The following is a 14627-nucleotide window of genomic DNA, read 5'->3' on the forward strand; positions in this document are numbered from 1 at the left end:
TGAAAAGCAGTTGAGGAAGAAAAAAATTCTTCTCTTGTTTAAAAACTATGAAAATGAATGGCAGTCAATGAAATCAGATGGAAAGCCTTTAAACCAACGGCTCAAAATGGTGTCGCATTTGTAGCTAATGACAACGTGCAAACGACAATTAATGGCGCTGAGCATCATTAATACAAACAAAAAACAGATCAAGCATTCATGGTGTTTCCCACCAAATATCACTATTCAAAGTCGGCATGTCGTTTTTCTGTAAAGATAATGGAAATTTCTAGATTGAAATGCAAAAATAGAGATTTATTCATCCAATCAAATTCAAACAGGATAGTTGATTATAAAAATATTACATCTTAATATCGAGATTTACATAAAAATTTCGAGAAAGAACAATAATTAAAGTAATACAAATCAAACAGGTTGTATATATATATATATATATATATATTCAGGACTTGATCCGACCAATATCCTACAAACATTTTTTTTTTTTTTTGGTTTTGGATATATAAAGTTTGTCCATAAAAGGAAAAGAAAATTATAAACGAAAACTTGGATATCATTAAACGCTTTTTTTAACACAAAATTAATAGATTATCAAAAAAAATATTAGTAGAAAACAAAACCAATTAATTTCATCGCAATATAGACATGGAGTTTTGTATGAAAAAAAAAAAAAAAAAAAAAGAGAGATAAAATTCGCACTAAACACATTATTGATGGAGAAAATCTTATAATAAAACTCATAATATTTAGTCAATTGAGATCGGATTTGTTGGTAAATCATTCATATTTATGATTAAAAGATTATTGGTTCTAAATACCGATATAGGAAAATCAGAAAATATTGTTAAATAAAAAATTTTAAAAATAAAAGCACAGCCTTGCTGATACTTGTACAGGGTCATGCTATCGCTACAAAATCCGTCATTATATGCTAGAATGAAACAGACAAAAAATGGGGGAGTTGCATTCGAAAATATGAATAAGACATACAGAGTAACCAATATGCAAGAATTTTGTCATGTGGGTAAATGTTTAATCCAAAGGTATGAATCTTCCAAAGATTGTACTTATAAAGGGTTGGTTATAACTAAGCAGAGAACCAAGTGAAGACACACCAGGAAGCAACACGAAAATTTCATTTCATTTGGAAATTCTCCAATATCTCCCTCCATAAACTTGCATAGTATTCTCATTTCTAATTCTGGTTCCTTCCTTCCCCTTTCTTTCTCTTCACTGATCCTTTTTTTTATCTGAATTCTTCCTTAGTCCTTTCCAATGGCGTCCTTGGAAGGAATCATTTTCGAAGCTAGTGCATATGCAACCACCTTCATAATTTTCAATTTCTCCACACTGAGAAATTTCCACCGAAATATCAAATCTCTGCATGATGAAATACAAAAACTTAGTCGGCAGAAGAAGGATATAAAAGAAAATATTGATATAGCAAGAATGGAAGGGAAGTCTCCCACTGCACGAGTTATTGGATGGCTTGAAAGGGTTGAAACGATCGAATGTCAAGTCCAGAAGATTCTGGAGGCGGGTCAGATCGATGGCTGCATCTTGTTCTCCAAGTACAAACTTAGTAGAAGAGCAGAGAAGAAGTGCAATGAGGTGAAACATCTCATAAATTCATGCAGTTTCTCCATGGTAACAGCCAACAGGAAATATCCTATCAAACCGGTTGAGAGATTGCCAGCACCATTGCTTGCTGGTCATAAAGCTGAGGAAATGTTGGAGCAGTTAATGAAGTTTTTGAACGACGAGCAGATCACCAGGGTTGCCATCTGGGGGATGGGAGGAGTAGGGAAGACTACACTGGCGATGAACTTGAACAACAAGCTCGAGTGTTCTTCAATGGAAGAACCATTTGATGTGGTCATATGGATCACGGTGTCAAAGGACTTGAATTTGAGAAGGATTCAATCTGAAATTGCATGCAGATTGAATTTAGAATTGGATGCTGAAGAGAGCACAGAGCGGAGAGCTTACATACTGCGCAATCGCTTGTCCTCAAGCAAGAAGGTGCTGCTCATCCTGGATGATCTTTGGGAGAAAATTGATCTGAATATCTTGGGGACTCCACAAGGTGAAGGCCAAGCGAACTGCAAGGTTGTGCTTACAACTAGGCTCCTTGATGTCTGCCGGGAGATGATGACCTCTGTGGATTTCAAGGTAGATGTTCTTGGAGAAGAAGAGGCATGGGAATTGTTTGCAGAATATGCAGGAGATGTAGTGGAGTTGGAAAATATAAATCCTCTGGCAAGAGCAATTGCTAGAGAGTGCTCTGGTTTACCATTGGCAATCAAAACCATGGGGAAGTCCATGTGCAGAAAGAAAATGATTCAGCTATGGAAGAACACACTGCACCAGTTAAAACGCTCAACACTGCATTCTGGGGATATCGAGAAGGAGGTCTATCGGCCTTTGAAGTTGAGTTATAGCTCACTGCCAAAGATTGCTCAGTGGTGCTTCTTGTACTGTTCTTTATACCCAGAAAACTTCTCAATGAAAGTAAGTGAACTGATACATTGCTGGACAGCTGATGGATTAATTGATGAAAATCAAACTCAGGAGGAATCATTCAATAATGGGATTGCCCTAATTGAAACTTTGAAGGATTCATGCATGTTGGAAGAGGGTGATGGCCTTGGTACAGTAAAGATTCATGGTGTGTTGAGGGATGTAGCAATATGGATATCCTTGAATGAAAAGGAAAGTGGGTTTTTCTGTAAACCAAGCAGCGGTTTGCAAGTACTGCCAGAAAAGCTCCAGAATTCATTCAAACGAGTATCATTTATGAACAACAACATATCAAGGCTGCCTAGTCGGCTGCCGGGATGCTTCAGTCTATCTGTGCTGTTCCTCCAAGGTAATCCTCTTGAAAAAATTCCCAATGGTTTCTTTCGTGAGGTTAGAACACTACGAGCCCTGAATTTAAGCAGAACTCATATAACTACCCTGCCTCGTTCTGTTCTTCAGCTAGGAGAGCTACGTGCTCTCCTTTTGAGAGACTGCTGTTATCTAGAAATGCTACCCCAACTTGGAGTTCTTAATAAACTCAGAGTGCTTGATCTCCAAGGCACTCGGGTAAGAGAGCTACCGAGAGAAATGGGAACGCTAACTAACCTTAGGGAATTGAACTTGTCTCACACACAGCACTTAGAAAACATAGAAGCGGGAAGTATATCAGGGTTATCTAGTCTTGAGATCTTAGACATGTCCTTCAGTGCATACAAGTGGGATGTGAAACGTAATGGAGGAGAAGGAGCAACATTTGATGAGTTACTGTCATTGGAGAGACTTTCAGTTCTTCACATAAGGCTGGACACAATTGATTGCCTTCCTTTAGACTCTGCTTGGTTGATACGGCTCAAAGAATTCAATATACGGATCAGTCCAAGCAGATGTGATTCAAATTGTCTACCAGCTAAGTATGACGAGAAAAGGGTCATCCTTAGAGGGGTTAACCTCTTGGAAATTGGCCTTGAGGGGTTATATTCCAATGCAAGCGCCTTAGAACTGGTAATATGTGGGGGAATATGCGGGTTATCTGATATAGTTGGCAAGAGGAGTTTGTGTGGCATGCCAAACTTGAAATCACTCACAATATCAAATTGTGATTCCATTACAAGTTTGCTAGACTGGGAAAGATCTCTAAAGAGTACGTTACCAAATTTAGAGCATTTAACTCTTAGTCACCTTAAGAGCTTAAGCACCATGTTGGATGGGATGGTACAAAGAGGGTGTCTTGGCAGGTTAAAAACTATTGAAGTTGTGGGCTGCCCAAGACTCAAGAAGCTCATATCTTTTGCTTTGTTTCGTTTAGTCCAAAACCTTGAGGAGATCAAGGTAAGGGATTGTAGAAGGATGTGGCAAATTATTGCAGCAATAGACTCATCTGAAATGCTACCGAAGTTGAAAATCATAGAGCTCAGGGATATGGCCAGTTTGAGGAGTATTTGTCAAAGGGCACTAGCATGGCCAGTTTTGGAGAGTATTGAGGTGAGCAACTGCCCCAAGTTACAGCAGCTCCCTCTGCTACCCTGCAATGCATCGACTATAAAAGAAATTAGAGGAGATTTAAGATGGTGGAACAATCTTAAGTGGAAAGGTAGCAGAGACAGACTCAGTTTTCAGCAAAGGTTCCAAGCATGTGCAGACACTACAATTCTGGCAAGAGAAGCTGATGGGTAAAAGAATAGTTGCTAGTATATTTGTGTGTATGTAAATCTATTACTTGTTAATTGAAATGAGAATATGCTGTCTATATATGCTTAGAATAGCCTATATCTTCTACTTCTTGACACCACTTCTGTTGTTTGCAGGCATGAATACAAGAAAATACACATATAAAGGTGAGTGATTTCGACTAGTTTCCCAAATACGTCTTGGATTGAGTTTCCTTGTTTGAGCATGTACTGTTAGTTGATATTTAAATGCATTGATAACACTAAACTCCCCTTTATTAGGGTGATTAACTTTCGTATTGAAAGAGGTTTTTTATTTTTTTATTATTTTTTATTGTTGGGAACAGGGGCAAGGAAACGAGGGAAATCTATTCCAACAACAGTTTTTGGACTTGTGGTGTGCGACTATGTTACCATTTATATGGATTTTCAACTTGTAAAAAGCTTGTAATATCGTCATGGCAGTACAAACTTTTGCCACATCATTTGTGTGGTAAACAGAGAATTAACCTATAACTCCATGGACATCCAAGTGTTAAAAACACTACGAGCAAGCATGTAATAAGGATTTGACCATGGTTCTATGTTTTGGCCTTTTTTTTGTTCAATTTTTTTTCCCTTCTTTGTGTATGTGTGGAAAATTTGCAGTTAATATTAACCCTCCTATCTCTATATTTCTTATATGTCAAGAAATCCAGTTTCCTAAAATAAAAGAAAATTTTGTTATTATCAATAACTATTTTCAGATAATAAGCTAATCAACACTCTAATCCTCCAAAATGATGGAAAATGACATCCATCTCATCAATTGGCGGAACAAATTTGACATGTGTGTGAAAAAGCCATAGAGCATAGCAAGACCAAAAATGAGGGAGACAAAAAATTTAAAAAAGAAAAAAGGAAAACAAAGTGACAAAGACAATTCCCATGATTTTTATTCCGCATAGAAGTTTCAGAATATTCATATATAATACAGGAATGTATAAAAATTGCTTAATGTAAAAACCACTTGCCTGGTCTTTAGCCTCCAATCCTAAACACAGCAAAGAAATGATGCAATGATGACCTTCAATAATTCAAGCATTGTAGTTGTATAAATGCCCACAGCCAAACCACACCATTCGCGGAAATTTCAATGAGCGTTCACTCCAACGCGTAATCATCTATTTTATTGGTATTAAATTGGTTAAACTCTAAAATCCAAAATATTGTAAATGCTTTCTTCAGAGTTTAAAGCTTAAACTTAGCTTTGCTAGGGTGAGCCAGGCCCGAGCTGTAGTGCAAGGCTTGGGCGACTCTTGAAGGCCCACAGTAGCAAGCTACCGTATTGGACCCTCCCCAATAAAAAATTAATTTAATATCGTGTGGACCATTGGCCCACGTATCAGATATTAAACTGATAAGAACAGATACTACACTTGATCTTAGCCAAAAGGCCGAGAAAGGTATGAGTTGGTAAGAAGACTGCTTTCTAGTATTATAGCTCTGGGAACTTCAGCACTTGTTTTCGTCCGGATGATGTGGGATATTATATAGAAAGGGCCAAACCCAACCTTTGTAGCCTCGTATTCGTATATGTTCATGCTTGGTGTCTGTTTTTAATTTCCTTCGGTCGAAATATGCTAGTGTCTGTGATTGGCTATTACACCCACTTTGTTATTTAAGATTTCATCGATTTGTTATTCAAGTTTGTAATGCTTGCATAATCAGAAAATTAATAATGAAGGCCAAATTAATTATTTTTTTTTTGTGTTGCTGCGTGAAGACAATTTAGGGGTTAACCATCTAGTGAACACTGTGAGCTGATGTGTCACAGTTTCATTTTTATTTCAGGTTCTGCTTCATTAGAGAAAGGGAAAAAAAAAAAAAAAAGGTTATATTTTCTCAACTCTGGAAGAATTTTCACAAATAGGAAGAAGAATAGTAGTAACAATATGGATCTTATATGAAAGATTATATTATTTTTATATTTTTAGCATATTAAATTTAAGCGAGAGAAGATTTTTTTTAGTTACATCCCAACGGAACTACTAGAAATTTAGAACCTATGTATGAAGGAAGTTAAATGTAAAAACTAAACATATATAAATGTAGAAAAGGAGTGATGGACAACCTAGCATTAGTATTTAATTTTCTCCATTTCAATAATAATTATAGCCATAATGGACCCAATAGTAGGAACTAGGAAGTTATCATAAAAATAGAAAGTATGCAAAGTCAACTATGTGAATTGGCAATATTCTGATCATTATTTGCTATGAACCTCTGAATATCTGCATTCTTTCTGAATTGATTTCCTTGAATCCTTCTTGAGCAAATTTATTCCACCACCTAAGACACACCAAAATTCTGGCATGGAAGTTGCAGTTTCCATGGTGGCAACAACTGGCCGATTGTTTTAATCAAATTGTCTACCTGCTAAATATGATGAGAAAAAAAGGGTCATCCTTAGAGGTCTTGGAAATTGGCCATGAGGTGGAAGGTTAAAAACCATTCAAGTTTTGGGATATCCAAGTCTAAAGAAGCTCAAATCTTTACTTGTATATTAGATCATGTTTCTTTTCTTCTTCGTGTTTGTGCATGTAAGTCTATTTCTTCTTAATAGAAATGAAAACAGGCTGTCCATATATACGCTTAGAATAATAAAACGATTATTTCCCTGTTATCATTTCTAAATGCACTTCATCCGAATTCTTTGTGAATAACATTTTTAAGGCCCGAGTACAAAGTACTAGCCATGAGAACATGCTATGTCTATACGTTCTACTTCTTACTATCATTTCTGTTGCTTGCAGGCATGAATAGAAGAGAATACACATATGAATGTGAGCGATTTTGAGAAGTTCTTTGATACATCTTGTCATGGAAATTTTATTTTTTTGATCATTTTACAAGGTGGATGTGAAGGACATATCAACTAAGCTAACATCACTTTATAGTTTTCGACATTTGTGTAATTTTATACCTCCAGTGTCAGAATTTTATGCAGGACATATAATTTGTAGCCTTCATAATAAACTACTTTTATATCTAAATCATAGACTATTACTTCCTCTCTACTTCCCTAGTATATAAATTTGATCTCTGCTAGCTTGAATATATAACTTAACCATTCACCAAAAATATATATATTATATATACACAAACTTTATACTAAACCCAATATTGTGTACTATTTTACCAAATTCAGTAGCATCTAAAACTCTTTTTCTCTTTCATAATCTACATAATATGTTCTTCCAAAGCTAACCGAGTGTTTCAAACTGTACATTTTCTGGGAAAATATAACGGAAAACCAAGTCCATATATACTCAACATGAACTCCCCTGTTTTTTTTTTTTTTTTTTTTTTTTTTTTTTTTTTTTTTTTTTTTTTTTAAATCCCATTTTAGATTAATGCAGAAACTTTGGCATAAAGTTTTTATTTGATATAAGAAGTTAAAGTTTAACCGTTATTGTGTTTGCCGAGTTTTGCATTAGATTAAAATAAGTGGAAAAATATGCTATATGCCTGAGTTTTTTGGAATAGAAATCTTCCAATGCCATGTTCATTATCACCCTATAACAATCCTGTTAATCCCATGTCTCTCATTTTTTTCTCACTCATTTGTCAATTAATTTTTTTTTTTATGTCAATTTTCTTGGTTTAAAAGTTGGTGGAGCAATTTTATTTAGGCCAGCCTTGAAATGAAGTTGCCTTTGTGCAACTTATGCAGCTTACCCGCCGATCTGGGGAAGGTGATAAAGTAAGTAAGGTTGAAGAAGTTGTAAAGGATGCATAATTGTTGACTATCTATAGTGTATTTATGTACATCTGAAGACGGATAACGTGTCCGGAAGACAGGCGTGATTATGGGCTGATGTAGATCGAGATATGGGAGTTCTTTACTGGCCTAGATGATGATTTGGAGGTAGAGATGAGGTTCTAAGTAACGAGAGAATGAATACTGTTTTTGCGTGGTTTCTGGACCCTTTTTTGTGTTTGAATGAAGCAACCATTGTGGTATCGTACTTGTATATAAATAGCCTGTCAATAGCAAGTAAGTGCGTGTTCTATATGATCCATTCACCAAAAAAGAACAAAAAAAACGAACTGATTAATATGACCCTTAAGATTCATTGATTTTTCATGCAACTTTGTACTAGTTGCATAACGTGAGAACTAAAACAACGAAGGTCAAATCAATTGTATTTCGTTGCTGCACGAAGACAATTTAGGGGTGCACCATCTGGTGAACACGGTGAGCTGATGTGCCACAATTTTATTTTTATTTCAAGGTCAGCTTCATTAGTGAAATATATATATATATAGATATATAATTTTCTCAAGTTTGGAAGAACTTCTACAAATAGGAAGAAGATTAGTAGTTTTTTAGCTAGAATAATGTCAGTCTTATCTGAAGATATTATTTTACATTTTTTGACATATTAAATTTAAGGGAGAGAAGATTTTTTATTTACATCCCAAAGGAACTATTAGAACCAATGTAGGAAATTAAATGTGAAAACTACAATATATCAACAAGGAATAGTGTTAGCATTTAATTTTTTTTTTCCATTTCAGTATTAATTATAGGCATCATGGACCCATAAGTAGGAACTAGGAAGTTATCATAAAAATTAGAAGTGTACCAAGTCCCTCAACCTTACTACTTCAAGGTAACCTTCCACTTAACAAAGTCCCTGAAAGATTCCTGCAAGGATTTCCAGCACTGAGGGTCTTAAATATGAGTGGAACCCCGCATTCAATCACTGCCTCACTCCCTTCTGCAACTTCGTGACCTTCGTGCTCTTCTTCTCAGGGATTGCTTCTTTCTGGAGGAGTTACCTCCATTGGGATTGCTTAGAAGACTTCAGGTTCTTGATCTTTCTGCAACTCATATCAGAGAATTACCTGAAGAAATGGATAACTTGATATACTTAAGGCAACTGCACCTGTCAAGCACCGGCCTGAAAAAAATTCGAGCTGGAAATGTGTCTAAGTGGTCTTCTTTAGAAGTTCTAGACATGACACTCAGTACCTATCAATGGGGTACGGAGGAAGATGTTGAAGAAGGACAAGCAACTTTTGAAGAGATTGGATGCCTTAAGCAGTTAGTTTCATTATCCATCTGGTTGAAGAGCATCCCATACCTTAGACCTGAATATGTAACCTGGATACGTAGATTGAGAAGATTCCAATTATTTATTGGTCCTGTTATAATAGGATCTTCCTTAGCAACGAGACATGATGAAAGAAAGGTGACTATCAGCGGGCTTAATATTTCTGAAGAGTGGATTGGATGGTTATTGATCAATGCTAGTTCTCTTGTCATAAACAGTTGTGAGGGACTGAACAAGATGCTCGAACACTTGGCCATAAACAGTTAAGGCAGCTTTGCTGGAATAAACAGCTTTGAGAGTTTTGTGGGTCTAAAATCACTGACTATAACCAGTTCTAGAAGCATTTTCCAACCAAGGAAAGGCCATTGTACTGCTTCATATGACTTGCTACCCCATCTAGGTCTTGTTACATTTTAGAGAGTCTGTTTAATTATGTTTCACGACAAACTACAAGTACAGCTCCCATAGTTCCCAACTTAAAGAAACTAGAACTGGAAGACCTCCCCAAGCTAAATACTGTGTTTTCTAGACCAGAAGAGTCATGTCCACCCCTGGAGCATGTTGAAGTTACCAAGTGTTACTTTCTCAGGAAGCTACCTATTACCATCCAAAATGCAAATGTCATTAAGGAAATACAAGGAGAATCACATTGGTGGAGAGAATTGAAATGGGATAACCATGAAACTAAGTCATCTCTGAATCAGTATTTTGAAGCAGTTCGACCTAAAGTTCAACTCCCTAGATGTCCTCGCAATACTCCAGTCCGCTCATTTATGTTTGAAACGTGAAGGTCTCTGCTGAAAAACAGAAAATTGAGGGGAGGATGTGATTAAAATATGGAGATGCACAGCCATGTCAAATATTGATTCCATCACAAGTCTGCAAGATTGGGAAAGATGAGTGCATTACCAAGTTTGGAGCATTTTAATTTCTAGTCATCTGAAAAGGTTAAGGACCATGGATGATGGAAATGGTACCAAGAGGATGTCTTGTTAAAAGCCATTGAAGTTGTGGGCTGTCCAAGACTTAAAAAAGTTCATATCTTTTGCTTTGTTTTGTCCAAAACCTTGAGGAGATCCTGGTTAGGGATTGCAGAAGGATTTGGCAAATTATTGCAGCAATTTATTACTCTGAGATGTTACCAAAGTTGAAAATCTTAAAACTCATGGATATGGCCAGTTTGAGGAATATTTGTCAGTGGACATCAGGATGGCCAGTTTTGGAGAGTAGCGAGGTGAGCAATTGTCCCAAGTTACAGAAACTTCCTCTGTCACCCTGCAATGCATAATTATAAAATAAATTAGAGTAGATTAATCTTAGAGGGAATTATGGCAGAATAAATTCATTCTTCAGCAGAAATTCCAAGCATGTGCAGACTCTACAATTCTGGCAAGAGAGGACAGCTGGGTAAGAAATTACTTATATATTTGATGTCTCATATGTATTTATTTATTTTTTGTGTGTGTGAGGTGTAAACCTTTTTGTTTTTTATCATTTCTTAATAGAAATGGAAAAATGTTATTCATATATGCCGTCTTAGGTATCCTTGTGGACATTTTTAATCACAAGCCAATTTTTATGAATAGGAATTCCAATTCACAAGTACAAAATGCATGCTAGCTACATGCACAAGTTACAGTCCAGCTCCTGTCAACTTTAAAATAGCTTGAAATGTAATCCTGTTAATGTAAACTTTTGCCACATCATTTTGTATGTTAAGCAGAATAAATTTGGAAACTTCAAATGCTGAAAGCATGTAATAAAAGATTTGACTTTGAGAACATTTATGCTTGAACTGTGAAAATCCTTGGATTTGAGAAATGGACAAGGAGGTGAAAAAGGAATGTTATCACAAATTTGGAAACTTCAAATGCTGAAAGCATGTAATAAAAGATTTGATTTTGAGAACATTTATGCTTGAACTGTGAAAATCCTTGGATTTGAGAAATGGACAAGGAGGTGAAAAAGGAATGTTATCACAAATATTCTGTTTTCGTGGGAAAATCTGATGTTATTATCAACTACGTACCCTCCTATCCTCCTTGATGTCTATTTGGTTTAGAGCAATAAAATCGAGTTTCCAAAAAGAAAGAATTTTGTTACTATTTTTAGAAAGTAGGGTAATCAAAAGGCTAAAAAGCAATCTTTGTTGTATTTATCTGTTGTGATGGTGTACTCTTTCATTATCCTGTATTGGTTGCTATTTCTCTGTTTATCATGTATACTGGCGTTGTATAAATACATTGGTTTTGACTCAACAAGATGAGCTTTTTCACAACTCTGTGTGTTATTCCAATCAACATTACAATTATTCTCCAAAGTGATGGTAAAATTCGACAAACTCTCATGTGGTGGGGGGACAAATTCAACCTCCAAAAATGAGAAAAGAAAACATGACAACAAGAGAAAAAACAATGCCAATAATTTTTATTCCTAACTGAACTTTCAAATACTTTTATGTATACAGGAACGTTGATAAATTTCTTATGCAAACACACTTTTTTTTTTTCTTTTTTTTCTTTTTTTCCTTTTTTTGCCCAGTTCTATTACTACTTTTTCAGTTATATTCTTTTCTCTTTTTTTTTTCTTTTTTTTTATTTGGTGCAATTAAAGTTGCTCCATTTTCTGTATCCTAACATGTACCAAGAAATGCAATGATCTTAACTATCAAAAGCATGAAGCTTGATATAAAGGCCAGAGGACATAGAACAAGTTATATACGAAACTCCCCATTCAAAAATAATAATAATAATAATAATAATATCATACATATCAAACTGATAAGAACCGATACCACAACTTGATCTTAGCCAAAAAGGCTGCTAAGAAAGATACAGAATTGCTTTCTTGATTAGCTCCAGGAACTTTAGCTCTTCTTCTCATGATAGCGATGTTTTACAGGGCCAAGAGGCAAGAAGAAAGGCCAACCTCTATGGTCGTCCATATGTATATATATATATATATATATATTTATATACACTAGTATCTATGCTTAGCTATTACACGCATATATAGCATTGAGTGAACATGGTGACAGATGCATCACAATTTTATTTATATTTCAGGTCAGCTTCATTAGAGGAAAAAAAGAAAATGTTTTTATTCTCAACTTTGGAAGAACTTTACAAATACGAAAATGATTAGTAGTTTCCTAGCTACAATAATTTCAATCTTTATCGGTAGATATCATTTTATACTTTTTTTGACATATTAAATTAGAGAGAGAAAAGATTTTTTTAGTGACACACCAAAGGAACTATTAGAACCTGTTGTAGAATTCTGGAACTATTTCTATAATAAAGAAACTGAACAAAAGCACACAAATTTACCGAGGTTCGGTCAAAATCGACCTACGTCCTCGTTGCTTAGGTGTTGAGCTTTCTGCACTATGTAAATGTAGTGTTTACAAGCTGTTACAGACTCTCTAATAGAGGATTCACACAAGAATACCCAAACCAAGACCCAAGATCCCAATACACCCATTCACTCTTCCATCTCCATTGAGATCTCTCTCAAACCCACGTTGAGAATACAAAGAAACAAGAAAGAATGGCTTTTAGAAACTCAAGGGACTCACTCGCACAAAGCTTTACACGGGTCTGCAATTTTTTCACACACTGTTTTTTCCTATATCTGATATATGAAGAAGAAAACCAAAATACATATACATATATATATATATATATTTCCAGAAACAAAAACGTTGCATTCAATTAATCTCCAGCAACTCCAATGTAGCAAGCAACCCGTGAAATAACATTTCTACCCTTAATTAACTGATGTGGCAGCAGGTGATGCCGTTTTGGACATGCAAAATTCCTCTTCTTTCGTCTTATAAATGGCTTGATTTGAGGATTATTATCTCACAGAACCCATTAGGAAATATAAAAACTATAATATACATACAGGAGTATAACCTTGTATTTAATAATTTTTAATGGAGCTATTATTGCTTAGCAGGGAAGGCAGAAAAGTTTCTTGTTATTGTAGAAGATGTTTGGGAAAAAATTGATCTGGACTCCTTGGGTGTTCCCCAGCACAAAGATCACAAGGGTTCTAACATCTTTTTAACATCTCTATTTTCAGAAGTTTGTAGGCAGATGATGACTAATTTTGAACTCAAAGTGAGTGCTCTAAAAGATGAAGAAGCTTGGGAATTGTTTAGTAAACATGCAGGAGAGGTAATAAACTCACTGCATATTAAACCAATTTGCAGAAGCAGTTGCTCAGGAATGCTGTGGATTGTCTTTGGCTATAATCACATCGGGATGTGCAATGAGGAGAAAGGATAAGGCTGAGCTGCGGAAACATGCCTTGAGCAAGTTGCGAAGATTAGTGCCTTGTATAAGAGGGATAAAGGATAATGTTTTTAACTCTTTGAAGTTGAGCTATGACTCATTAGAAAGTAACACCAACAAAGCTTGTTTCTTATATTGTGCTTTGTTTCCTGAGGATTTCTCAATTTAAGTAAATGATGTTGAATTACCACTAATCTCAGTTTTTGAGATCAATGGTAATTCAATATGGTATAAGCTAGAGATCCAAGAGATTTAAGTTCAAAACTCAATAACTTCATCCAAAAATTAAAAACATATCTAAGAACCTAGAAAAAATATATATATATCCAAAAGAAGAGGGGCTTACATGTGAAGGCGAGTGTTAGAGAAAACTATAAATGAAATAAAAGTCCACATTCGACAAATTTAAGCTTTTGGTATAGGTGGTAGGTGGTAATTCAAGCTTTTGGGATATAATTCAACAAGTAAAGTGGCACAACATTGGCTGGCTGAAGGTTTGATAGATGGACAGCATGACTTTTAGGATTCTGTTAACATTGGAAGAACTTTGTTCGAAATTCTTAAGGATTGTCGATTATTAGAAGAATGTGCTTGCAATGGAACTGTGAAGATGCATGACGTAGTTCGTGATGTTGCTATATGTATTGCATCATGATTGCAAGATGAATGTAAATCCTTAGTTCGATCAGGGATTGGTTTGAGTGAGATTTCAGAGTTAGAGTTATCATATTCTCTTAAAAGAGTTTCTTGTTGGAGACAGAGGACTAAAGGAGAAACCAAGAAAATTGATTTTTATTAATATAAAACAATTGGTACACTCTCACGTATAAAGAGAGCAACACACACTAACACACTCACACTCACTTGATTTTTGACTTACACTAGGACACAAAACACCTTTTCACACTCTTCTCACTCAAAGGACACACACTCACACTCACACGTACAGCACTCTCTTTTTTTTCTATTGCTATTGGACATAACACTTAACTCATACATCACCACCTATTTATAGAAGAGAAAGTCGGCTGTGGATACTT

The 14627-nt window shown here is 35.4% G+C and overlaps 1 protein-coding gene, 1 non-coding gene and 1 pseudogene across 2 annotated transcripts; 1 reads left to right on the top strand and 2 right to left on the bottom strand.

Moving 5' to 3' along the window:
* The first annotated feature begins 645 nt into the window (after positions 1–645).
* LOC107431421 (disease resistance protein At4g27190) lies at positions 646–5187 on the top strand. Its single transcript, XM_060815201.1, has one exon. It carries the CDS (start codon positions 1276–1278, stop codon positions 4192–4194), a length of 2919 nt encoding a protein of 972 aa, XP_060671184.1. The 5' UTR covers positions 646–1275; the 3' UTR covers positions 4195–5187.
* Positions 5188–5439: 252 nt separating this feature from the next.
* On the bottom strand, positions 5440–5636 carry LOC112490344 (U2 spliceosomal RNA). Its single transcript, XR_003054595.3, has one exon. It is a non-coding gene; the product is annotated as a U2 spliceosomal RNA (small nuclear RNA).
* A 6302-nt stretch (positions 5637–11938) lies between these two features.
* LOC132800399 (U2 spliceosomal RNA) lies at positions 11939–12124 on the bottom strand (annotated as a pseudogene).
* Between the last annotated feature and the right edge of the window lie 2503 nt (positions 12125–14627).

Source organism: Ziziphus jujuba, chromosome 1, assembly GCF_031755915.1.
Source record: "Ziziphus jujuba cultivar Dongzao chromosome 1, ASM3175591v1".
In the NCBI taxonomy this organism is placed as follows: Eukaryota; Viridiplantae; Streptophyta; class Magnoliopsida; order Rosales; family Rhamnaceae; genus Ziziphus; species Ziziphus jujuba.